Source organism: Takifugu flavidus, chromosome 2 (assembly GCF_003711565.1).
Source record: "Takifugu flavidus isolate HTHZ2018 chromosome 2, ASM371156v2, whole genome shotgun sequence".
NCBI classification, from domain to species: domain Eukaryota; kingdom Metazoa; phylum Chordata; class Actinopteri; order Tetraodontiformes; family Tetraodontidae; genus Takifugu; species Takifugu flavidus.
In genome coordinates, this window is record NC_079521.1 from 5,093,708 (window position 1) to 5,119,905 (window position 26,198).

The following is a 26,198-nucleotide window of genomic DNA, read 5'->3' on the forward strand; positions in this document are numbered from 1 at the left end:
GCCAACCGGCATTTATGTTACAATTGTTTCCACTCGCGTTAGCAATGCACTTCATATTGCCTCCCAGTATCACCTTCCGTCTGCTTAACATTGTCCAACATCCTCAAAGAATCACACCTACACTATGGCTGTTTAAAACATCAAGGTTTATTTGTTTCTGTCATTTATCAAAAGCATCAGTATTTCAGCGACTCACCAGCATGACATACTTCCTGGTTTTGGTGAAACCGTTGGACTGTTCAATGTTTGTATTTATGGAGGGGTTTCGCGGGGGCTACGGCACAATCTATTTTAGCGGGGGTGTTTCATTGTGGTAGGGTGAACATGTATTTTATTATGCACTTGGTGGTTTTTGGTGGTGGAAATTTCCTTTGGACGTGTATGCATATTATGTATGTTCTTCTCAGTTGTTATTTTGAGTTTAGAAATGTATTATTTAACGTAATAATAATTTTGATAATTGGTTTAATCTGTGGGAGGGACTACAGCTATATAAACCCTGTAGTAGGCCCCAGACAGGGTTCTTTTTGGGTTCGGCATGGTAGAGAAAGGGTCAAAGTTGTGCCTGTGTAGAAGTGTGCAGGGTCTTTATGCTATTGTAGACTTTTGCAACTTTGAAGCCATTTTATTTTTGGTATTTTCTAGTTATTGCTTTGCTTAGTTTTTGTTTGTATTTTGAGCACTGAAAGATTTTGCATGCTTTTGAACACAGAAAAAAAAATTTTTGGGAAAAGAAGCTTCCATCTCCCTCTGTCTCCTCCACCGCCAACCATTTCTGCGACAGGGAGATATATATATATATATATATATATATATATATATATACATGTCACATATTTTTATGGTCAGAATTTCTTTGTGCAAAGACTGATGATATGCTTGTTTTGAGTTATTTGAGAACAGAGGTCTGCCAGTGTGATGATACAACTTGTCAGCATGATTGCAAATATAAAATGGAGTTAGAAGCTTTATGTAATGTCATTTGGTGGAGCATGATGACTGGGATGTTCAGTATCACTGACCCACTCCCAGCATCATAACTTTTATGAAATTAAGTCGAGATTATTAACATACTAGCAACAAATGGCTTATTTTTAACTAAATCCATGATTAATTTCAAGCACATTATCTTTGCTGTCAGAGCTGTAATACTTTAAAACCTTAATGATTATTATTCTTCCTTTGATGTTTAAGCATATGATAATTATGTATATAATGTATTGTTTGTATAATTGTATGGAAATAGGTATGTGTCCTTTCCGGGCTACTGTAGAAACAACACTTTTGGGTCCCTGGAAGAAAAACAAGTCGTGGTTCATTTCAGTATGTAATTCTCTGTATTTTATATTTCCACAGATTATTGAAATTTTTTTACTCAAAAACTTTAAAATTTTCTAGCAGTCCTTTCAGGTGGGTTTTCCTAAACAAAAATGGCAATTTAAAGTTAGCATGAATGTAGCTATATTAAGATTATACTACTGTGTCTTTGGAGCACAAATAAGTCTAACCCCCCCCCCCCCCCACCCCCCCCCCCCCCCCCCAGCTCGCGGCTCTAGTGGGAGTGTGGCTCCGCCTACAACGTGACGCAGCTCGGGCTGAAGGAGGAACGCTGCTTTAATTGCAGAGAGGAGAAAAAAAGCCAGAGATGGCTTCTCTGAGGCAGGAGCACCATTATAGACTCTACTGTGGAAATAACCACAGAGGCCGATCCGGCAACAGGACGCTGTTCCACGTCAAACTGACTGACTCGGCCATCAGGACGCTCGAGGCGCACCAGAACCTCAAGGTACCTCTTTCCTTGTGCGTGCGAGTTTAGTGAATCCTGTCTAGTCAATGTTGTTCAAAGCACTGTTTAACTGCTGGTTTGGGTTTACTTTCTACCAACAGCGTTAGAGTCCACTGTTGATACGCGAAATAAATAAAATGAATGCATTCAGATTTATTTATCAAAGCGGTCCAAAATGGTTCATTTCTAGCGTCCATACAAACGCACCAGCCTAAACACCGTGATTGATTGGAAAGTGATGCCTGGCTGCAGTTTGCTAGGAATCCTGTACTAATCTAACACAAAGTGGCCATGTGCCATGTTTGTAATTGACAATTTCCCCAGTTTGTGTCATAAGCAGCTCCACTAGAGGCTTTTCACGGGGTGCAGACTTAATTGTGTAACTTAGTAACACACTTATTAACTTAGTTAATGGCACATAACTACATTAAAATGGATTAGTCAAGTCTTTGTTATAAGTTTTCTAATATATTTATTTGTCTTTACTTTAGGAGTCTTCACTAGGCAAGGCTTCAATTTGTTTTAAGGGAAACCAGGGGGTAAGTCTTAACAATCCTTTTATAACAGTAAGAAAAACATGCATGTAAAGTGTCTCTCTCTGCAGTTTAATATTACACCTCACATCCCTTCATACTCCATAGTCCAGCAGCTCGGAATATGCATGTTACTGGGTCAGGTTGGTGACTGTGGAGAGATCTGTGAGTGGAGCTGAGAGGACAGGAGGGAGGAGTGCAGCACAAACCTCTTGTCAAGAGAAATGAGGAGCATTTGGATTAATAGAGCTCCACAACTAACCATAACGTGTTGAATTTTTATGACATATTTAACTCTATATGTGGGTGTGTGGTCACTCAATAAAATGCACCCAAATGCGACACCTCATTTTTTTTGTGTGTGTGCTGCTGGAAAATGCAGCTTAACTGTGATGTTCGGTGTGTTTTGAGTTAAGTCAGAAGCAGCTGTGTCCTCAGGAAACACTTAAGTTGTCAGTCTAATTGTATGTCTGTGTTTAAAAAGACTTTCGACCCCCTTCCTGCCACAAGTAGATCAGCAGAGTGGCAGCAGCTTTTTAAAATTTGTTTTTCAGTGGATTTGTGTATCACCAGTTTACTCTAGATCTGAATTGCACTTTTTTTCATAGTTTGTCGGAGGTGCGACTTGTACTAATAAATATTAGTCCCACATATACTTTGACTACATATTTAGATTCCTTGACCATAAAAACATACCGATAGCCACTGGAATCATAACAATATATGTCCTAGTTCAATAGTTATTCACGAAAAAAAATTCACGCTTTGAAACAATTTTACTTTGTCCGGCGCGAGCGCCTCAGCGGCGGCTACGAGGCACTCCTTCACGAACTCTCCTTCGGCGTGAGGTTTCAGCTTCGTGGCTATTAATTCACTCACCACAAAACCTGCACGCGTAATATTCTCTCTGTCGGTACATGGTCGTGTGAAAGCTGCTTGTTGAGCCTCCAAACTCCGGCGAAGAGCGTTAATTTTATCCAAACTCACCTGTCCTTTCAACTCGTCGAGTTTAGCGTGTTTCGCTAAGCATTTTTCGTCCGTGTCAATCAGTCCAGCCCACTACGTACATCACATGCTGTGTTCACTGACCCTGACCTTGACTCGGACATAACATAACCGTCTGTTTTATCTCAGAAAACGGGAAAATATTTCCTCGTTACGAAAGAAATTTCAGGATACGAAAGGCAAAAATACGCTACCGCTGCTACTCGCAGCTCGCGGAGTTTAGCGAACGGTCCCACTGCATAAGTGCACATATAAAATATAAAAATCTTATTGCGTTGCGGGCCGGTAGAAATGGTCTCGTAGGCCGTATACGGCCCGGAGGCCGGAGGTTCCCCACCCCTGGTCTATGGAGTTAGACTTGATTGTTTGGTAAACTTGCTCGGATGTTCTTTATGCTATAGTCATCTGAATAACTGTTAATATGTTACATTAACAAAGCAGACACGTACTTAGTTCGTTGTGGGTCATGTAGCTGAATTGGTTACGTTAGCATACCGTAACCCTATTGCTAATCCATGCTAATTGCCTTTCAAGATGAAATGTATGTTCTTGGTCTCGGATTTTATCAAATAAATTTCCCCCCAAAACGTGACTTATAGTTCAGTGCGACTTATGTATCTATTTTTCTTCTTTATTATGCATTTTCTGGCTAGTGCGACTTAAACTCCGGAACGACATATAGTCCAGAAAATACGGTAAGTAGACTGGAAGTAGACTTTTTTTCTCATGGGAGTGAGTGTAGTAAAATTCAGGTTTAGCTTACTGTTAATTATCACTTGTAGTTCTTCAGCAGAAAATGTCATAGTCAGAAAGGAGTTGGTTTTTTAAATGCCTCTTCTTGTTTTCACCACATAACTAATCAAAACAATACTTCCAAGAGCTTTAATTAAAGCATCTAATAGCATTTAAAAATGTACACAAGTCACCATGTAAAACAGAAAAATAATTTGACCTCCATTTAGGTTTTAACTAGAAATTATTATTATTATTTAAATTATTAAAATCCAACAGCATAAGCTTTCAGTGCTTAGCCATTGTTACTCAGCCCTGATCAAGCTTATAGTGTTAAGTGGGCCTTTGACATGGTAAATGGGGAAAATATTAATTAATTTCATTTTGAAAGAGGCACATCGGTATTTTTCCATAAGATGGACAGACATTAATGAAGAAAAAAACTTCAAAAAGAATAGCCTTTTCCTGCAGTGAACATGTAGCATTGGAGTGGCTAATTAAATGACAACAGTTAGGCACTTAACTGCACATAAACGGTGTGATTCAGCATCACCTCTTGTGAGGCTGCAGGACGGAAGGTGTCATTGATTCACAAGGTAATTCCATTTTAGGCTGTACGCTATGTATTTTGTAGCATAATTATACAACTGTAATCAGTAATCATACATTTAAATTTATTGGATCCTCGAATCACAGTCCATCTCTGGACCCCTGCTTTTATTGTAATGGCTGGTGCACTGATAAGAAATTAAGCAGTGTGTGTATGAGTGTTGTAGGAGTGAATGTTATCATCCAAATTAATGTTTATAGGTAATTATGAAAGCTGCAATGGTCTGATTGCAGTGTGAGGGATCATGACTTAAGTTTGCCAAGAGATTTTCCCCTTCTGGATGCCTCCGATATTGATGACTGCATGTTTTTTAAATGTGTGACTAGGGTTTGTGCTGACACATTTCTGATGCAATGATAGCGAGATTGCTGACCTGAACTCTGTCTGGTCTGCAAATTCCCATGTTCCCATTTCAGGTTAGAGTCCTACTTTTTGGTAGTGTGGTGAAAGCATACATTCTGTGGCAAAATGCTGTGACCCCTCACTGCATATACTGTATGTGTGCTTTTATGTACCTGTTTTGCTTGGTAAGATTTGGGTGTGGATATTTGTGTGTTTGTGTCCTGTGTGGCCTGGAGCCAAGATTTATTCATGTCCCACCTCCCGTTTTCCTACTCAGCCCCCACTGTTACTGTGCAGCATTTGTTAGCTTGGCAAGACCACAGCAGATCCCATCATACCCCTCCGTGTGGTATCTGCTTGCTCACTTTGCCTCCGCATCACCATTACTGCCACTTCTTTGAATATTTGTGGTTGTAGCAAAGTCATATCAGGAAAAACCAAATGATCAAAAAAGTGGCACTGAAACAGGTTTCACTGTTTTTAGTTGTTTTTGTGCAAATGGACATGTAGCAGAAGGAGGGGTATGTTTGTTTTCTCTAAGCTCATGTTAATAATAGTGCTTTAGTTATCTGAGCCCACAAAGAGGAGATTTTTTTATGGATTATGTTGGTATGTCTAGTGGTGTCGGCTACCACTACTCTAAAATGCCAAGCATGAAAATATAGTTAATCTAAATTATATATTTATTTAGCAAAACTGTATGAGACAAAGATGAGCAACCTCTTTAAGATAGAGAAATCAGGTAAAATATATTTCGTATTTAAATTGCAGTTGAATTTAAAAAGTAAGTTAGAAAACATAAACTGATAAAGCACACTGACCTTATACAGTATATGATATCAGGAGTCATAGAATCAGGGTTGAAGGAATCAAAAAGGAACCAGTTAGGTTATTTTTACAAAGGGGCACAGTTTAGTTCAGTCAGGCAAGTTTATTTACATAGCATTATTCAGACACAAATCAAGTCACAGTCCTTTATAAGGCATAACATTATGAACAGAGATACATTAAATCAAAGCAAATAGAATAGCAAGAAAGAAAGACATTACAAGTACTGCAAGCTGCACTGTACAACAGTAAACTCAGATATGACTTGCCTATCTTTGCACTTATGGTGTCCAAAGGGTGATATCTGGATCTCCTGAGTATTTGGATGTCATAACAACATGATAATGGTGACACTAAAAGCAAAACAAAACTAAAATGCCAAACAAATTCTGTATGATAAAAAATTGTGTTAATTAAAATAGTTAAGCACAGTTAGTCCTTTGCTCACTATGAAAAATGTCCTATGATCAAAATCATGACAAAAAAAATCAACTCTGGGAATGACTGCTTTAATGTAAACAGTGTTTATAACTCTTAATATAAAATATTTAAAGCCGGTCCTCAGATACCTGTCAGAGGTGGATTTTTTTTTAAAGACAAGCTCAGGGAAAGCAAATCTCCTCCATACCTTTTTGACTAAGCTCAAGGTGCACTTTGTTTGCTGGTAGTTGTGCATTTAGGGGCAAGTTGGGTGCACATCAAATAGAACTGAGTCAGAGTTATTTCCAGCCTAAGCTTCACTGTGATTTTTTTCCCGATTACACACTGCTTTGACAGCGACAGGTTTCTTCTTCCTCCTCCTCCTCTTCCTCCCTGTCATCCTATCAAGCAGAAAAGGGGCAGTGGTATCAGGAGTGCAATGACATCCCACTTTGAAGCCGAGATGGCCAGAACAAAAGTAGGCCTGTTTCAGAAAGTCATGACAGGCTGCAGAGGATGTCGAAACAATAGCTTGAATGAGATTTACAGCCAGAGCCCATATTCTGCCCAAAACAAGTAGGGAATATAAGCTACAGCCACTGACAGCAGAGGCTCAGACACTCTAGTCTGCTAAAAACAGCCACTCTTGGCCTAATCGCATGAAAAGATTTATCAATAGAAAACACTAGAGGTTGACAATTCAGACTTCGCCACAAAGTAATTTTGTGTGTTTGTGTGTGTGTGTGTGTGTGTGTGTGTGTGTGCACGCGAGAGAGATAATGTTATGACATGTCCTGAGGAACACACTTTTGCATTTTCAGTTCAAAATTAACAACTGGTTGATGTCCCCAGAGAGTGATTCAAATTACAAATATTTATCTTTTAACAATCAGGATGCAAATAGCCTATCATACTTGCTTGGACACACTGAGTGAAAGACAGTTTCACACTGGCAGAATCTCCTATGCCCATCGGGCATCACCTGCCTGCACTTTGGTCTCTTTAGAATGTCTGTGTAGATTCTCAATCATCCAGGTCATTGTATCCAAGGTAGTTTTCTATGTCAGTTGGACTGGGTTTCTTCTCTTGAAGATGTTTCGCCTTCTATCCAGAAGGCTTCTTCAGTTCTGAAATCGCTGGGGAGAGAGCTTGAAAATATAGAGCCCCTGTGGACCATCTGCATGCTAATGATCTGGGTGGTCACCTGAGAGTCGTTAGCAGGGTCGTTGGTCGGGTCGTTCACCTAGTTTCTGTTGAGGTGTCTCCCCTTTGTCTGCTGGATCACATGGTGGTGAGTCACTGGGTCTCCTGGAATGATGTGAATGTTTGTTTTGCTGTTGGAAGGAGTGGAGGACTGCATTGTATGTGGATGATAGGAAGTGCCTCAGGCCACCACCTCTGTTTAAGGATGGTTTTTCCAATTTGACGTGGATAGCTTCCTTGACACCCCTTTCAAACCAGCGGTCTTCTCTGGCCAGTATCCGTACTTGGCTGTCCTCAAAGGAGTGCCCACTCTCCTTTAAGTGTAAGTGGACTGCTGAATCCTGACCTGAAGAGGTGGCGCGTCTGTGTTGTGCCATTCTTCTGTGGAGAGGTTGTTTGGTTTCCCCAATGTACAGTTCCTTGCATTTCTCCTGGCACTGTATAGCATAAACAACATTACTTTGTTTGGGTCTTGGTGTCTTGTCCTTTGGGTGTACTAACCTCTGTCTGAGAGTGTTGCTGGGTTTGAACTGAACCGGTATGTCGTGTTTCTGGAGGATCCTCCTAAACTTCTCAGAGACTCCGGACAGGTAGGGGATCAAAACGCTGCGGTGTTTGTTTCTCTCCTCCTCTCCTTTGCTGGGGTCTCGCTTTCTTGAGGTTTTGGTGAAGGCCCAGTCTGGGTAGCCGCATGTTTTGAGAACTGTCTTAATGTGGTCCTGTTCCTTCTTTCTGCCTTGGGATGTGGTGGGTATTTCTCTGGCCCGGTGTTGGAGAGTTCTGATCACTCCCAACTTGTGTTCCAGTGGGTGGTGAGAGTCAAACTGAAGGTACTGGTCGGTATGTGTAGGTTTTCTGTAGACTTCGATGGTGAGATTTCTGTCCTCAGTGATCTTGACTGCGCAGTCCAGAAAGGCCAGACTGTTTCCTTTTGTATCTTCCCGGGTGAATTTTACATGCTGGTCTGTTTTGTTGAGGTGATTGGAGAACGCTTCCAATTCTTGTGTTTGAATTTTGACCCAGGTGTCGTCCACATACCTGAACCAGTGGCTTGGCGCAGTTCCTGTGAAGGATGTCAGGGCCTGGGATTCCACCTTCTCCATGTATAGATTGGCAACTATGGGGGATACTGGTGAGCCCATGGCACAGCCATGTTTCTGCCTGTAGAAGCCAATCTATCTTAGAATCTAGCTTTAGGGACAGGCATTGGTGTAAAGAGTTAGCACATCTTCATGGGTGACTGCTGTTCAAACAATGTCACTCCAAATTGGGCGATGCCAGGAAGTGAGAATATTTTTTGGAAAGTGTAATTTGTTTTAAAATTGTAAAATATGCGTATCAATTTACTATAGTTACACTTATATAGTCAATATTAGTTTTTTACTTTCTGTATTGTATATGCAATAACAATTATTTGGCATTAATATGAAGCATTATTTTAGGTGAAATATGGTGATACCAGCAATTATATATTCTCCAGTTAAAGACTGTTTTGTTTGGTTGCAAATGATAATACATCAATGCAATAGAGAAAAAAACAGTTTTAATATTAACAGTACCGTATTTTCACGACCATAAGGCGCACTTTATTAAAAGGCGTAGTCACAGTTATGGGTGCTATTTCTGTATTTAAAACATACATAAGACGCACCGTATTATTAGGCGCATGCTGAAACATACAGTAAAAAATGACAACGGAAGTAAAACAGTGAGTTTCGACACATTTATTGAACAAAATATTTATTCTTCTGCCACAAAACCATCAAAGTTTTCATCTTCTGTATCTAAATGAAACAGCTGCACTATTTCAATGTCCAACATCCCAAATTCCTCTTCTTAATCACCTGAATCGGACTCACCGACCGGTTCTGGTTCAGCGTTGATTTTGTGAAAACTCTTACAATACATGAAGACGGTATCATAGCCCATGCGTCTACAATCCACCCGCATATGGTGGCATAACTTGCCCGCCGCTGCCTCATAGTCTTTGTGAAGGAGTGTTCGCCTTCCGTTATCCAGCGCTCTGTCCGTTTCCATGGCAGCCGAGAACCACGGTGAACGACGACTTCTCGTGCCCCGTTGTACTTATCGCCACTGTGCTGTCCCTTTTTCTCCACTGTGTGGGTCAAAGGGATGTCAATAGTCAGAGGGATCTCATCCATGTTGGTGATGTGGCTGGGCGCGGTTATCTTGTCGCGGCAGTAGGTGCGGAAGATGGCCGCCCTCTCCTGGTAATCCTCGGGCAGCCGCTGCGCAACAGTTGTCCTTGCGCGTATGGAGAGATGCCGCCTCCTCATAAAGCAAAAACACTAAGATTGCTCGATTGCCATTTTCAGCCGCATATTTGATGGCCTGCAGTTTAAACTAAGCCTCATTCATACGCATCTCACTTGACCGGCGCCATTTTAGGGGATCCTTACGCGTAGGTGTGCCGCTAATCGATTGGCGGAGCGTTTACCGTAGTGCACCCACCAAAGGTGCACAGCAGATTTTGGAACTCAGTCCACACACAAGGCGCTCCATATTATAAGGCGCACCGTCGATTTTCGAGAAAATCTCAGTGTTTTAGGTGCGCCTTATAGTCGTGAAAATACGGTAATATTATTTGTAGTAAATTTTAGATGGAATAATGGTTAATATAGTGTAGCTCTGGGATAACTGTAACAAATGTGGTTCATGTAAACTGAATGCTAGATTGCTTCATTATCACTAACAATTCAGGGAACTTTTTGTTTTTTTTACCAGGAATTCATTGACATGTGTAAAGCAAATTCCTGGAAATGTGAATTCAGAAAAGACTTACCGGTACTTAAAATTCCATGGAAATTCGCCCTCAGGAAATATGCAGGAAGATTCCTGGACCCCGTTGTTTGTCCACTTCTCTTGTGCTTCATTTCTTAGGTGAAGCTTGTAGGAATTAAATAAAATGTTTGCAGTTGTCCACTGGCTTTAAGATGGAACGTGAACAGAAGTGCAGAATGCTGTGAATCAACAGTAGAAACGGCACTCTCAAGGATAGGGTGGGGCATTAATTCAAGTTGACACTCCAGATCCTTGTCATCATTGCTGTCTGATTAAGAAAAATATTAATAATTTCAGTGATTATTTTTCCATTTCTGTTGTGCTTTGTATTGTTTTTAAGAAACAACGTGACGTGACCTGTTGTGTTACCTCTTTCAATTTTTGGGGCATAATTTGACAATTGTGTCATAATCCTACTGTAATTCCTAGTGTAATGTTTCCACCAAGACACACGTCTGTGCTTGTGACAGGACTGACATCCCCCTTAGCTTATGGTGGTTTGGTGACACCAGCATTTGAAATAATTTACCACAAAAACATTCACACACTCATGGAAGGAATGACTGGATGTAATGGAAACATTAACAATGGAGTCTCTGGGAGACACAGAAAACATATGGACATCCAGTCATGTCCCAACACAGATACTTTGAAGAGACATTGTTTAAGTTTGAGGAAAAATGTAGACAGCTGGATGGGTTGGCACAAAACAGGAAAGGAAGATGGGAAATGTATTATCAGCCATATCTCATGGCAAGGAAGGTCACTATAGAAGTTTATATCTACACCTGTATGTAGGGTCATTGAAGACTTTTCTCCATATCCATCACTAAAGACTGCTCCACACTGCTCCAGAGCCCCCTCTGCCGTATTCTTAGACATTTCAATGATTTTAATTCAATCAATGTCAACCAACATGGTAAAATCCATATAGGGCCATTTCATTCTTTAAAAATAAAACCTTATGTTTTATCAATATCAGCAGACATTTTTGATCCAGAGCAGCCCGTGGACAACTGAAACAAAAATCACGTAAAATGGAAAGGGTTGTAATCAACTCCAATGGGCGCAATAAAGAAGAAACTTCAGTACATGTGTTGGATGAGCTTTTCTGTTTTTTGTGTTTCAAATGACTTTGACTTTCTGTCCTAAGCTGAGAGTTATTATCTACATAAAATTTGATTTTCTTGATATGCCAAACAAGTGTTCCACCACCAAGGGTGCTCCTCTGGAGTTACAGGAACAGTGCAGTTAAGTTTGTTGCTGGTCATATAACGGATTTTTAAGATGTGGCTGATCTTCATCTGTCATTACACTCTACCTGTGTTTGCATCTGAATTCAGTTGCCCTGGAGGTTGTAGCCTTGGTTCTGCAGTGCTCCACAGAGTCTGCTAGGAAATCTAATGGATTCCTCAGTGGCGTACACTCTTAAAAACACTGTTTACCCATGGGGATTTATTTAAAGTAACAGCAGATTGATATGGACCTTGATATTTACACACAGATTTGTGCTAAAATGCTGTCATGGTGAATGGCAGTCTATCACTGCATTCATGATGTTTATGATGTGAACGATAAAGTCATGACTTGATATATAAATATAAACAATCTATCTGCACATACAAGACTTTAAAATAATGTGCAAAATGGTTATTGTAGCAATGTAGTAATTATAATGCATCATGTGATACTTTCTCTATATTTTGTGTTAACTCTTGGGTTGTTGACGTTATGCCAGCTTTTACCATACAATTTCAAACATTAGTGGTCTTTTTAGGTTGTTTTTTTGTTTGTCCTCATGTTAAGTGGTTAGAAATGTGTTGGAAATCCCTGTGTTCTTGGCTACAGTAATTTTGTATCTGAGATTAGGGTTGTATAAAAAAGATTTGGATAAGAAGAAATGTGAAATTGACTAGCCTCAGAGATGGTGTAATGATTTTTGTTGGTCTTTTCCACAAGAGAAAACACAGACAAAATGAATTACTGGACGATTACATGTTTTAGACAGCACTGTCCTTCTCTTATTCTTTGCAGTACATTAAGATTCCAGCTCCCACGCCAGACTCACCTTCTGCCCTTCGTGTATTCACTTTCTACTTATCCAGTGACAGCAAAGACCAACCTCAGGCCAGCTTTGATTGCATCCATCAGTATGTTTCAAGGTAAAAAGATAGACCTTTTCTCAAAAAAATTATGACTAAAAACAAACTTTTCCTGTCCTGATTTTGAGTGAAACCAGTTTTAAAATAACTATTTTCTAAATCAGTGAATAATAACTGTATCAACTGTAACCCCAAATGTAACCCCAGATGTCGATGTCCAAATTTCCTAAAATGTGAAAAGTAGCCATTCTGTCTCTGTGGTATGGAGCAGTTATATCTCTGTGTATATTTGCAGGTGAACCCTGTCATTAATGGAAATTTAATTTTCTTGTTTATGTAGCAGGCGTTCTTAGAAACTGAAGGTTATGCTGTCTTTTTGCATCCTGCTGCTAGATGGAAACTGATGCATAAATTGTCTTCAGTCAAGCACTGGAGCTGAGAGAAACATTGAGAGGGAGATCCATCCAACACAGCTACATTTGTAGTTTCACAAACTAAAATTGGATCAATCATAAATGCTTACGGTATTTGGTTTCAAAACTGTTTGATATGGATATAAATCCCTGATTTATTTACAATGTTGGTGTAAGTTGGCCTGATCTGCTGAAATATTTATATTTCTGTCCAGTATGACCATTGTTTTGCAAGTCTCCTTACTGGAACCAAGGAGATCCTGGTAGTTTTAAACAGGCTGTCTCCCGTTTTGAACCAGGAGATTTGGTTTTCTGACATATGGAAGGGTGCAGAGTTCTATCTGGCCTGTAACATACTCAGTAACCAAAGCTTCGGACAGTTCCCAGCTCAACGCTGCATTAAATTGATATTCAAATCAAATCAAATATAGCGTCTTATACAATCAAAATTGTTTCAAGGCGCTTTCCAGAATCCCAGGGCCTGACCCCAGACAAGCAACAGTGGCAAGGAAAAACTCCCCTTTAACAGGAAGAAACCTTGAGCAGGACCAGGCTCATGTAGGGGGACCCTCCTGCTGATGGCCGGCTGGGTAAAGAGAGAGGAGAAGGGGGAGGACAGGTAGAGGATAGAATAGGTAGGAGAGGAGAGGGGTAGAGGAGTGGAGAGGAGAAGTAGAGTGAAGGGGAGGTAGAGGAGAGGAGAAGGAGAGGGAGAGGAGAGGGAGAGGGAGAGGAGAGGCACAGAGCACAGAAACACACACAAAAATACGATATACAATCACTTCAGCGGGGCCGGAGGTCATTATGCAGCTCCGAAGGCGGCGATACCTGTAAATACATAGGGGGGGGAGCAGAAAAACTACACAAGAATCAGCATAACTAGTCTGCTTGATGAGGAGAGGAAAGGAGAAGAGAGGAGAGGAAACCATGACCCAGTGGGGTGACAGAGGCCTGTCAGGTGATCATGTTTCCGGACCCTGGCAGCCTTGGCCTATAACAGCATAACTAAGATGTGACCTAACGATTAGACGACCCCCTAAGTATGATAATCTGTCTGTCTGTCTATGATAGTAACTGGAACTACAGAATTAGTAACAATAAGCTTTTTCAAAGAAGTAGGTTTTAAGTCTGATCTTAAAAGTGGTGATGGAGTCAGCCTCCCGTACCTGGACAGGGAGCTGGTTCCATACTCCTAGAAACTCTGGGAAACACAAGTAGACCAGCATTCTGAGAGCGGAGCGGTCTATTGGGCTGATAAGGTATCACTAGCTCCTCTAGGTAGGATGGAGCTAGGCCTCTGAGGACCTTGTAGGTCAAAAGAAGGGTTTTAATTGCGACTGCAAGTGAACTAATGAGGCTTCTGGTTTATAACCTCTCTGCTTTTTTTTCAGTGATGGCAGAGAGCAGCTGGAAGGTCAAGGGGTCATCCAGGACAAGTTAACAGTGTGCGCCACTGATGACTCCTACCAGTTGACACGTGAGAGGATGTCTCAGGTGGAAAAGGATAGCTGGAGCCACTCTGCCATTGAGATCAAACCCGGAGGCACTCATCAAAGTAAGAATAGGCTGGGGTCTTTGTGGTGTAGGTGCAGAGGATTTCATCAAAGGCCGATGAAAGGAAGAGCCCACATTTATATTTGAGGTCTTGGACTGACCAAGGATACAATAATTACACATAAAAACAGAACGGGAAAAATAATCAACCAATCAATCAATCAATCAATCTTTATTTATACAGCGTCAAAATTGTTTCTAGGTGCTTTACAGAATCCCAAGGCCTGGACCCCCAACAAGAGTGGCAAGGAAAAACTCCCCTTTAACAGGAAGAAACCTTGAGCAGGACCAGGCTCATATAGGGGGACCCTCCTGCTGATGGCCAGCTGCGTAGATAGAGAGGAGATGGGGGAGGAGGACAGGTAGAGGAGAGAATAGGTAGAGAACATAGAATTACATTATATCAATTAAAATAAACTGCCGGTAGAGTCGAGTTGAGTGGGTCAGCGGGGTCGGAGGCCAGTAGGTCAGCATACAACTATGGAGGCGGCGATACCTGTAGATGAATACGGGGGGAACAGAAAAACTACACAAGAAATAGCATCACTGATCTACTTCGAGAGGAGAGGAGGAGATGAGAAAAGCATTAAAAAGAGCATTTAAGAAAGCAACAGTAATATTTATTCACTGTTTTACACTGCATGTGAGGTATGCAGCTTGCGCTTTCATGAGTAAAAACTTAATTTTTACTCATTTTGATCAGCGCTATATCTGTATTAGCAATTGACTGAAGCTTCGAATTCCAGGTCACATCATCCAAATGTGCAAAAACATTTGTGTGTGTAATAATATGACAGGATTTTGGTTTTTGCACACTATCTTCTCTAAGGTTTTCTGCCATTGCAGCAGGGACTGGACTAAATGTAACCTGGATTGTTCAGCTGAATAACATATTTAAAATCCCTCAGGAAAATACTTTATAGCTTTTCACTACCCCTTCCTTGGGGAGAAGTACATGAACATGTTGCAAACCAACAGGCATGTCAAAGCCTATGAGGTATGCATCTGACTTTTAATAATTCTGTGTTCTATGATCATTAATGACCAATGAGGGAGTGGAGATAATAGAATAATCACCTGTGCATTTAAAGGGAAAGCCTTCTTTTTCTGTAGTCATGTGGTCCACCCTGACCTTTAAAGCACAGATTAACATGTAATTGGATTAATACGGAGGGAGGGACAGCTTTCTCTGCTCCAGTTCGACTAGCTGTCTGAGCAGCAATGTTAACAGCAATTAATTTCTGTCTGGAGGCAAATCACTGCAGGCTGAGGTGCTTGTGGTATCACAGTTAAGATTAGAAAAGATTCTTGCTTCATTCATTGGTTTACTATATTATCAGAATGCAGTTGAGAATTTTAGGGGGATTCTGATGTCATTATTATCCTTTTAATACAATTCCATGACACATTTTTGTTCTTTATTTATTTGTTCAGTTACAGGTATCAAGTTGCACAAAAGCCTCACCCCAACATACATGTCAGACAACAGCTTCCAGAAACAAATTACCAACAACAGGAGGAATGGCTTCATGGCCACTGTGACCCACAAGCCTTTTAGGGAGCGTATCATCCATTTGCTTGCACTGAAAGCCTACAGGAAGCCGGAACTGCTGCTGTGGATGGAACGAGAAAGAGCCAGTCCAAGGGACAAGGCTGAACTGGGTGGCATCCTGGAGGAGGTACACAGCAATAGTGTTCCAGTCTGTTCAGGCTGTATTGCTTTTAGCAGTCTATGCAAATTAATCAACTCAAGTCTGCATGAAGTTTATCCAATCACCAGAACTTTTCTACTAGTGTGACTAGTTATTGATGTCATGTCAATACAGGCCCATGCTCAAGACACACTTCCTCATTTTTGACTGTGCCACTTATGATTATATACGAACTGTTTCTAATATTGTTGATTTAATTATTTGATCGCAACCAAAAATGTCCACTACATAGTCGTGTCCTATAAAACCTCCCTTACCTCCCACCTCAATATTGTTTATTGCAGTGTCAGCGCTAAGCCCTTACGTACCACAGATACCCCGAATACAAATCTCTGTTCTGAGGTCATTTAAGAAGATGGTAAAGCCAGCATGTCCAAACCAATAATAGAATGTCTTTAGTTGCTTTTTCTATTCAACACAGTGAATCAAGCTAAAACTGCATTTAATCATAGGAGTTCCTTGCATGAAAGATAGAATAGAATGTCATTTCTCTGTGTTTATGATTCCATCCTGCGTGCAGCAGTTTTAGTTGCTTATTTAAAAGCTGTCAGGTTTCCTTCAGGAGCCATTTTAACTTTTTACTTCCTTGGTCTTTATATATGCACTGACTGGTTGATGCCACCATACTCCGGTAGTCTGATGATTGCTGTCATTGTTGTTGTTTTTGCTTTTTGTATTCAGGAACTGGTTGGCCTGAATTGTCCATTTGGGGAGTACTGTAATACATTTATCTGAATTTAAATAAAAATAAACTTTAGAAAATTGATTATCTAGGTCAAATGAATGATGCCATTTCTTTGACAACCAGGGATTAAAGATACAGTTGAGCAAGCTACTGTTTGAATATACATGGACATCTTGTGTTTGTTTGTTTGAAGGTGGCAAAAGTGAATCCCAAAGACAGCAGCTACATGTTAAGAGATCACTTCTACAAGCTTGTGCAGAAGGACTGGCCGAGCTACAGTGAAGAGGAGAAGATGCTGATCGGCCGACTGCTAGCCAGGTGGGTCTCTATCCCTCCTGATGAATCTCCATCATTCCTCTCAGCTCCATACAGACAGCATACTCTCTATTCTACACTTCAGTATTCAGTATTTATTTGCCATCGGTGCTCACCAGCACTTTTGTCTGTACGTCATGCACTGAGAACCAGCCACATTTTTGTGCTCAGCTTCACTGGCTGTCTTTTAAATCCACATTAATCTGCAGTGACTTTGGTTAGAAGTTATTTCTATAATCGTGAATTTGTTCTTTGTATTTAGCAGGAAGCTGCCACCAAATGCTTGCCATCAGCCAAAGAATCTTCAAGCAAACACATCAGTACTGAAGAGCTCAGATTATCTAAGTCATAGCTTAGCTACAACTACTGCAGGGGTAAATTGTTTTTTTTTGTTTTTTTAGCTATTACAGCCCTTAGCCCATGGTTGGAGACTGTGTGTGGGGTGTTGCAGGTTGCTGGAGCCTGAGGCAGGCACCGCACCTGTGCTGGGCTCTGTGATTGGCTTACTCATAAATACACTGCCCTGGGCTATCTCACTCATCCCTTGAACCTCAGCCCTGTTGCACATTGTTCGTTTTATTTGTGCGTTAAAGCTTTATGACTTGTTTCACGCTGCCTTTTCTATGTTTTGTTGAGGCCTTGGAGCTCTCTATATACTGTATGTCCACATTGATTGGTGAATTGAACACACAAGTATATATGTGTTTGTGAATATAAATGTATGTCTAAAAAGTGTTGGTTCCTGTTTGGAGCGAAAGTGTATCTCTTTTTCATTTCTCCAGAAACGTCCTGTGCCTTTTGACTCTTTGGAAAGGTTAGCTCTGAAACGGCAGAGACTTGCGGACCAGATGATACAGCAGCAGCCAGCAGAAAATGGACTAATGAGTCACAACAGCCACAATGCAATATCCCCTTCTCTTAACCCAAGCCTATCCTCAAAGACTGACTTTCCACAAGCAAATGCACTCACTGGCACCCAAAATGGTTTTCCTGTAATACTGTCCAGCATACCCGAAACCCATACCCGAAAACAAGAAACCAAAGTGCCGCTGCAGAGTGACCGTATGCAGCAGCCACTTATCACCATTCTGCACAAGAAAAAAAAATCCAAAAAGCATAAAGACAAAGAACGAGCTCGGTTAACAGATGGCAAGGGTGACGGATGGTTACAAACTAGCAAGCTCAAGCAGAAATACACCAAACGTGACAGTAAGTAAAGATTCTTCTCTGACAACTCCTTAACATCAACATAATTGCACACAGTTTGAACTGATTGAGCTGATCATTGTAGGTGAAGTTTTAAATTTGTTTGAATGGTGCAGTTTGGCAGTATTTATCTAAAGTCTGTGTGCACTCCTTGGATCCTGCTCTCTAGAGGCCTCTGTGTTTTTAGATTGACTCAACAACCTCTCAGCACTGCTTTAGGTCTCTAAGCTGACACGTCTATACCCAGAGGCTCTCAGCTAATCTCGTCCTAGGCACAGTGAAAACACTCACAAAACAGAACCAAAATTAATTAATTTCATTCGATGCATCTGTTGTTTTTATTGCAGATCCAAACATTAGAACTACTGCAGAGGAGAAGCCAGATTATGTCCTGTGAGTCTGAATATGTTTTAATCATACTTTGCAGAAGGCATGAATGTGTGTGTGTGTGTGTCTGTGTGTGTGTGTGTGTGTGTGTGTGTGTGTGTGTGTGTGGTGTGTGTGTGTGTGTGTGTGTGTGTGTGATTGATAGCTTTGGGCGTCGTTAATGCAATATTGCAGTGTCAGGCTCTGGTACTGCAGACTTTACCTGGCTGGGGTTTGAACCAGTAAGACATTTTCACAATCTTAATTCTTCCATGCAGGATGTACAGCCCGGTTATGAGTTTGGGGCAGCGGCAGAGCTATAAGGAGGATTTCTGCGCAGAGTTCGATGAATACAAAGACCTTCACTCCAGGATTGCAACTATAACTCACATGTTTGTTAATCTGGGATCAAAAATAAAAAGCCTGTCCCCTGGCACACCAGAATACAAGGTACACTGAGCTCTGGGAAATGCCAGTGTATCATTTCTTCCATTGTGAATGATAATCATTCATCATACAGGTTCTTTTGAATTGTTTAGATGATGGAAGACCAAATACTAGAACAGTACAACAAGTATCAAAAGGTGAGTTATTCCTATTCCTACATTTGTGGAAAGAGAGTTGAATAAAAGATTGTTCCTTTTGCATTATTGAACTCTTGCTACCTATGTTATGACCTTTAGATGTCACAATTATCCAAATAGTACTCATGGCACTAAGAGCGAAAGCTCATCGCCCATGTTTTTCCACTTGCCTTGGAGTAATGGACAATTGGATTCAAGTGAATGTTAAATTTGAAATGCTTTTGAAATATGCAAATTTCAGAACCACCATATTATTCACATTAAAAAAATGTGTTTCAATGCAGAATAAGGGATCATGTTAAAAGCATTAAATATATTTTTGTTCCATCCACAGAAGTTCCCAGGCTATCGGGAAGAAAAGAAACGGTGCGAGTATCTTCATGAGAAACTGTCCTACATCAAACAACTCATTGTAGACTATGACGTGTCACAAGCTCCCACATAGCCTTCCTTCATACAGCAGAAACTGATCAGCATAAAGGATTGTGAGAATTGATGTTCAATTCCATAAATTTCTCTGATAAATCTAACTCTGTTTATTAAAGCAGCACATTTCCACCGATAGAGAGCTGTAGGTTTTATTAGCCTTAATGGTTCATTGTCAGTCATTTAAGTAAAATGTGACTTTTACATTCTGACACTTGTTAAGACATTCATTCATTTTTCCTTTCTTGTGTCAATATTATTTTTAAAATCCTTATTTTGATAGAAGCAATTTAAGAAAAATTGAAATGTCAATTTTTTATTCATGTCTTATTACCCTGACTTCTAATTATTCACTGGTCACCATTATACATTCATAAAAAGTCGTTAAACTGAGTATTGTCCTTAAGATACTTAAACTTCATTTGCCCATACACTTTGACCAAAATAAATTAGGGACTCGATCAAAAATATAAAGTTAAATTAGGACATTTTGCTTCAATGTCAGAAAACAGTCTTTAAGTTTTGCACATTAATTTAAAATTACTACTGATATTTTAAATTCACCGAAGACAAGGGAGAGTTAATCGAATGATGTATATTCTGTCCCAATTGCACTTGTCTTTAAATATTATTTTACAATGCATGGATTCCAATTTATTTTATATGAGTGACAAAGGAAGATTCCAAAACCAGCTGTGACATAAATTTGCAACAAAGTCATGTTTCAAGTATTTAAACTCACTGGGGAAAGGTCTTTTCCTTACCTTTTTCTTCTTAATGAGAACAGATGAGTTTGTTTTAAGTTATCAGTGTCATTGGCAATGCCATTTGGCAATGCCAGGTCTTGAGTAGAAGGAACAACATGATGGAGTTGAATCTGATATGATTAATTTATATGCTGAAGACAGGTGCATGTCATTTAATTTGCTTTAAATTTTGGGTCATTTTAGAAGACACTTATACACCAGCTTGCCTGCTGAACCAGGAACATATGGGGCTGCACAAAAATAGACATCCTGGATAACAGTGGAAGTTGAGGTATTGAGGATTGCCTCTAATGGAAATTTATCTGTTTGTAGTAATGATTGCTGTATTTTCGCGACCATAAGGCGTACCGTATTAAAAGGCGCAGTCTCAGTTACAGGTGCTATTTCTGTATTTAACACATACATAAGGCGCACTGGATCATAGGGCGCGGGCATGGTAAAACATACTGGTACGCTAGCTTAGAACATGTACGCTAGCATGTATTTAGCAATGTACTCACGTACATCATCTTCTGTATCCAAAATGAATACAAAAGCCGAAATGGCTTTTGTGAAAGCCGAAAAGCATTTACAGATTTTGGAACTCATAAGGCACACCACGTTATAAGGTGCCATGTCCATTTTGGAGAAAATTTAAGACTTTTAAGTGCGCCTTATGGTCGCGAAACTATGGTATTATAGAATTTTCACTTTTCATGTGATAGCACCATTTGGGTACGGCACTATTGTACAGGTGCTTTATATACTTATAAGAAAGGTGAGATGGAGTACAGGAAGTGTTAATAAAATAACATTTTTCACATTTTTATATTTTTTGCACTATAAGAATAGGGGCACAAAAACACCTTTGCTTTAATGTTTTTTGGGGGAGAGTTTGTAATGTAATAGAATTAGGGTTATGTAATCAACACCTTAATGCTGCTATGTAGTGGTCATCAAATGATTTGTGATAGTTGTGAGCTGTTCTTTTTAGTGTGACTTGATTTTCAGAGAATTAATATATCACACTTCACACAAATATTGTTTAAAGTGTTCCAGCAATAATTATGTTTTTGAGATTAAAACCACACACACACACACACACACACACACACACACAAAGAACACGTGAGAGAACTTTCACATATTTAGGAGGTACTTCGTAAGAGACTGCCATGGTGCCTTAGAGATTGAATGAGCCAGAGGAACTTCTGTTGGTTAAGGTATTGCGTCACTTCCTGTTTTCCTCATCAGAGAACGTTGATGCAGTGTGTGTTTGATTCACTTTATATTAACTTAAATACTCGGGCAATTCTAGTTACTTGCCAACAATAAGGGGGAAAAATCAAATTAAACAAATACACGTCTAACATTTCTCATTAAAAATTTTTGATCTGCCAATTCTACCGGTCATTAGCATGGCCTCACTATCAGTTTCACTCAATGCCTCACCCTTTGTCTGTTCAGTGTGTGAAATGTTTAGCTACTCCTCTGCCTCCTTTGGTGGAGGTAATAGGTGCAGAACGTGTAGCTTTGTCCAAGGTAGTTTTCTCTGTCAACTGGACTGTGTTTCGTCTCTTTCAAGACGTCTCGCCTTCTGTCCAGAAGGCTTCTTCAGTTCTGAACGCGCTGGGGACCGAGCTTGAAAATATAGCCCCTGTGGACCATTGGCATGTTAATGAATTGAGTGGTCACCTGAAAGTCATTGGTAGGGACGTTCACTTAGTTTCGGATGAGGTTTGTCTGCTCGCTCACTTGGTGGTGAGTCGCCAGGTCTCCTGGAATGGTGTGAAAGTATGGTTTGTTGTTGGAAGGAGTGGAGGACTGCATTGTACGTGGGTGATAGGAAGTGCCTCAGGCCACCACCTCTGTTTAAGGATGGTTTATCCAATTTGACATGGATGGCTTCCCTGACACCCCTCTCAAACCACCGGTCTTCTCTGGCCAGTATCCATACTTGGCTGTCCTCGAAGGAGTGCCTGCTCTCCTTTAGGTGTAAGTGGACTGCTGAGTCCTGACCTGAAGAGGTGGAACATCTGTGTTGTGCCATTCTTCTGTGGAGCGGTTGTTTGGTTTCCCCAATGTACAGTCCCTTACATTCTTCCTGGCACTGTACAGCATAAACAACATTACATTGTTTGGGTCTTGGTGTCTTGTCCTTTGGGTGTACCAGACAAAATACTCCAGACAAAAGTGAGTTTAGAGGATGTGAGTGGGGCCACCAGGTGGCTGTAGTTACGTATGAACCTACGATAAAAGTTGGCAAAGCCTAGAAAGCGTTGAAGTTGCTTATGAGTGGTGGGAACGGGCCAGTCCTAAACCGCTGCCACCTTGGAGGGATCTGCTCGAAGCTGTCCCTTCTCAACCACGAAACCCAGAAAACTCACAGATGACACATGAAATTCACAATTTTCTGCTTTTGCATACAATTTGTTTTCTAGCAACCTTTTTAACACTCCTCACACGTGTCAAACATGTTCCTCCATAGAACTGGAGAAAATCAGTATATTGTCCAGGTAAACGAAAACAGACTTATTGAGCAGGTCATGCAGACCAAACACTGAAACACTGCAGGAGCATTAGTTAGTCCAAAGGGCATTACCAAATATACGAAATGGCCTAATGGGGTGTTAAATGCTGTTTTCCACTCATTCCCCTCCCTTATTCTGATGAGGTGGTAGGCATTCCTCAGGTCTAATTTGGAAAACAGAAAGCCGTTTCAAAACACCAGTGTCACGTGACCGATGACATTCGAAGCTTCGAACGTCATCACTGTTTCGCTTCCGCTTCATTGCTTCAAAATGTTTCAAAGCCTTTCATTGGCTCAGTCTTTCAGTGTGTGTCATTGGCTCATGGCATGTCAATTCATTCTGATCCAATGACAGCTGGACAGGTGCGACAGATTTGAGTGATTTGATGGCATACCAGCTATATAAGATACATTATTATGCTTCAAAATTGTCGGGTTGTGAGGAGATAGAGATTTGGATAGTGAGAGTTAGAGTATTTTGGCAAGTTTCATGGCGAGTATCACAAATAAGCGACGTTCTAGAGTTTGGGATCATTTTGATCTCATAGAACCAAATAAGGTATAATGCAGTTCATAGCTTACATTTTAGGTTTCCATAATTGAATTGAATTTTTAATTTTTAAATGGGTCTCAAAATTACAATTGCTTGTAGGTGCGGTGCTTGCAATGCACACAAGAGTTGTCTTTCAGCAACAACACATTATCTATGCTGAGACACTTGCATGCTAGGCATGACGACAATCATGACCCTGTCAACACTGGAAATCCTGACAGTAAGCTAAATATATACTGTATATATGTATGAGTGTGTCTCTTTATTGGAGATGTTGTGTATCGTATTTATATAGCAACCATTCTCCCACAGTGTCCAGAAAACAGAAGCTGGATGAGGCCTTGGTGGACATGATAGTTAAAGATGGTCAGCCTTTTTCTGTCGTTGAGGATGAGGTGGTGGTGATAGATGTAGCAATCCCAAAGCAATAGCAACATCAGGAAGAAAGAACATGAGAAGTTCCAAAATTTCATTAAAATCCTGGACCCATCATACTCTATTCCAAGCCACAAAACTGTAAAGGCAATGGTGGAAGCAAGGTACAAAAGAGAAGGCCTTGGCAGAAATTTAGCAGACTTCAGCTGTTAGTTTGACTGCTCACATGTGACATCGAAATCCTCAGAAGTGTACTCAGACAGGCGCACAAACAAAGTTCACCACAAATTGAGACCAGACGTCAAAGTTCCTTTTCTACCTTGGCCAAGGAAAGTCCCGCTGCATTACAGACACGTCTGCTGTCGCGCTGTCCCGGAGACTCTCTCTCCCCACCCCAGCGTTGGTTCTTTTATTAAAATCAGCACAATTACACAGAAAGAGGCGTTTCTTTAGTTACATAGTTTGCATCAGCTACATTTCTCACACAGTTTATGTTCACCGAGTCACATTGCTCATATTTTGACTACCGTATTTTCACGACTATAAGGCGCACCTAAAAGCCTAGAATTTTCTAAAAAACCTACGGTGCGCCTTTTAACCCGGAGCACCTTTTGTATGGATTACGGTAATATTGGTTAATCGCGGCTACCGTAGTCAGTAGGCGTGGCTCCTCCAAAATGGCTCCTTGCAAGAGACACGCTTACGACGCAGAGTTCAAACTGAAGGCTATCAGTCACGCAGTTGAACACGGAAATAGAGCAGCGGCAAGAGAATTTAACGTGAACGAATCAATGGTGCGGAAGTGGAGGAAGCAACAAGACGACCTGCGCCAGGTAAAGAAGACTCAACGGAGCTTCCGAGGAAACAAAGCAAGAAGTGGATTAATAAAGGAACTCCAGCCGCTAGATATTGGTGTCAACAGGGCATTCAAAGCTAGACTGCAAACTGCGTGGGAGCGGTGGATGACGGACGGCGAACACACGTTCACCAAGACGGGGAGACAGCGCCGAGCAACATACGCAGCTCGACCGTGGTCCGAGCTTTCAGGAAGGCAGGGATTGTCACTGAAATGCCAGACAACACCAGCGACACTGACCCTGATGACGACTTTGACGAGACGGAGCCAGCCATGTTGGACGCCGTATTCGCACAACTGTTCAATTCGGACACCGAAGAAGAGGAATTCAAGGGATTCCTGGATGAGGAATGAACTGATAAAGTGTGTTTGTGTGTTTACAACTTAACAAGGCTGGTCATACTGTGAATATGGACATTACTGTTTGAACAACGTTGTTATATTGCTATTGCTTTGCACTACTTCAAGAGTTCGAGTTACCGTATATTGTGTTTGCACTAATGTTTGATTTACCGCAACGGTACTACGTGATAAAAATGTTCCACTATCCACTTGTGATAAAAATGTTGCACTGCCTGTTATAACTCGCTGTTATTAAACGAACTGTGTTACGCGAAAACACTACGTCACTCGGGAAAAATAATAAAACAGCTGTTTATTCATTTTGGGAGTGAATGGAGTTGTGAGAACGCCGGTTTGTATTCTATTAATAAAGTTTGACTGACTTATCTGACTGTTTTATTGACATTCCTTTTAGCGCAGCTCGATCTAGTGAATGCGTCATGAAACCACAGGCACTACGCAGTTTCTATGCTATGCGCCTTATAACACGGTGCACCCTGTGTATGAAAATATTTCTATTGAAGGTGCGCCCTATAATACCGTGTGCCTTATGGTTGTGAAAATACGGTATATTGAAGCGGTTCTCAGCCTACGCACAGGTGCACAGCCTTGAGAACCCTAACTCAAGCAGATCTAACACATTATTGTTTTGTCCTCCTTCTCACAAACACGCTCACATACAGATCCGTTCCCCCACTCCACTTTCCCCCAGTTAATCCTTCTCGCATTATCTATGAAACTACTCTACTTTTATTAAAATAGCTATAACATAAAATGCAATTTGCGATATTTCACATGTGGACATCAGTCAACGTGGATGCATACCTTTGTGTCAATTGCCATTATGTGTCAGACAGCCTAGATCTGGCTACTGTGCTTTTAGGTGTGCAGTATTTTCCTTTGGCCCACACTGCAGGTAATAGTGTAACTCTTTTAAATGTTAGACATATTTATTGCTTTGCCCACGTGCTAAATCTCGTCAAAAAAGCACTCTGTCAGACGTCTGAGCTAGAGAACATGCGCAGCAGGGCCCGCAAAATGGTGCACACTTGGAAAAGTTGCGTTCTTTTCAAGCTAATATGGGCATGCCCCCAAAAAAGCTTGTTCAAGAGGTTGAAACCAGATGGAACAGCACTTATGCCATGCTCAATAGGCTTTATGAGCAGAGAGAA

At 40.8% G+C, this 26,198-nt stretch overlaps 1 protein-coding gene and 1 long non-coding RNA gene across 5 annotated transcripts; one reads left to right on the forward strand and one right to left on the reverse strand.

Moving 5' to 3' along the window:
- The first annotated feature begins 812 nt into the window (after positions 1 to 812).
- LOC130514344 (RNA polymerase II elongation factor ELL2-like) lies at positions 813 to 25,412 on the forward strand. Of its 4 annotated transcripts, none has more exons than XM_057013876.1 (13): positions 813 to 1,410; positions 1,544 to 1,786; positions 2,278 to 2,325; positions 12,296 to 12,423; positions 14,168 to 14,331; positions 15,765 to 16,009; positions 16,921 to 17,045; positions 17,305 to 17,416; positions 17,825 to 18,251; positions 18,596 to 18,641; positions 18,893 to 19,064; positions 19,154 to 19,198; positions 19,533 to 25,412. In XM_057013876.1, the coding sequence occupies exons 2-13, from the start codon at positions 1,646 to 1,648 to the stop codon at positions 19,641 to 19,643; spliced, it is 1,764 nt and encodes a 587-aa protein (XP_056869856.1). In that variant the 5' UTR covers positions 813 to 1,410; positions 1,544 to 1,645; the 3' UTR covers positions 19,644 to 25,412. The 4 variants fall into 4 exon arrangements, with proteins under 4 accessions (XP_056869856.1, XP_056869874.1, XP_056869863.1 ...); XM_057013894.1 differs by having other exon boundaries at positions 17,308 to 17,416; XM_057013883.1 differs by having other exon boundaries at positions 813 to 1,323.
- Positions 9,169 to 10,052, reverse strand: LOC130514372 (uncharacterized). The gene is made up of 2 exons (XR_008946988.1): positions 9,855 to 10,052; positions 9,169 to 9,823 (listed from the first exon to the last, which is right to left on the reverse strand). It is a non-coding gene; the product is annotated as an uncharacterized LOC130514372 (long non-coding RNA).
- Positions 25,413 to 26,198: the final 786 nt, after the last annotated feature.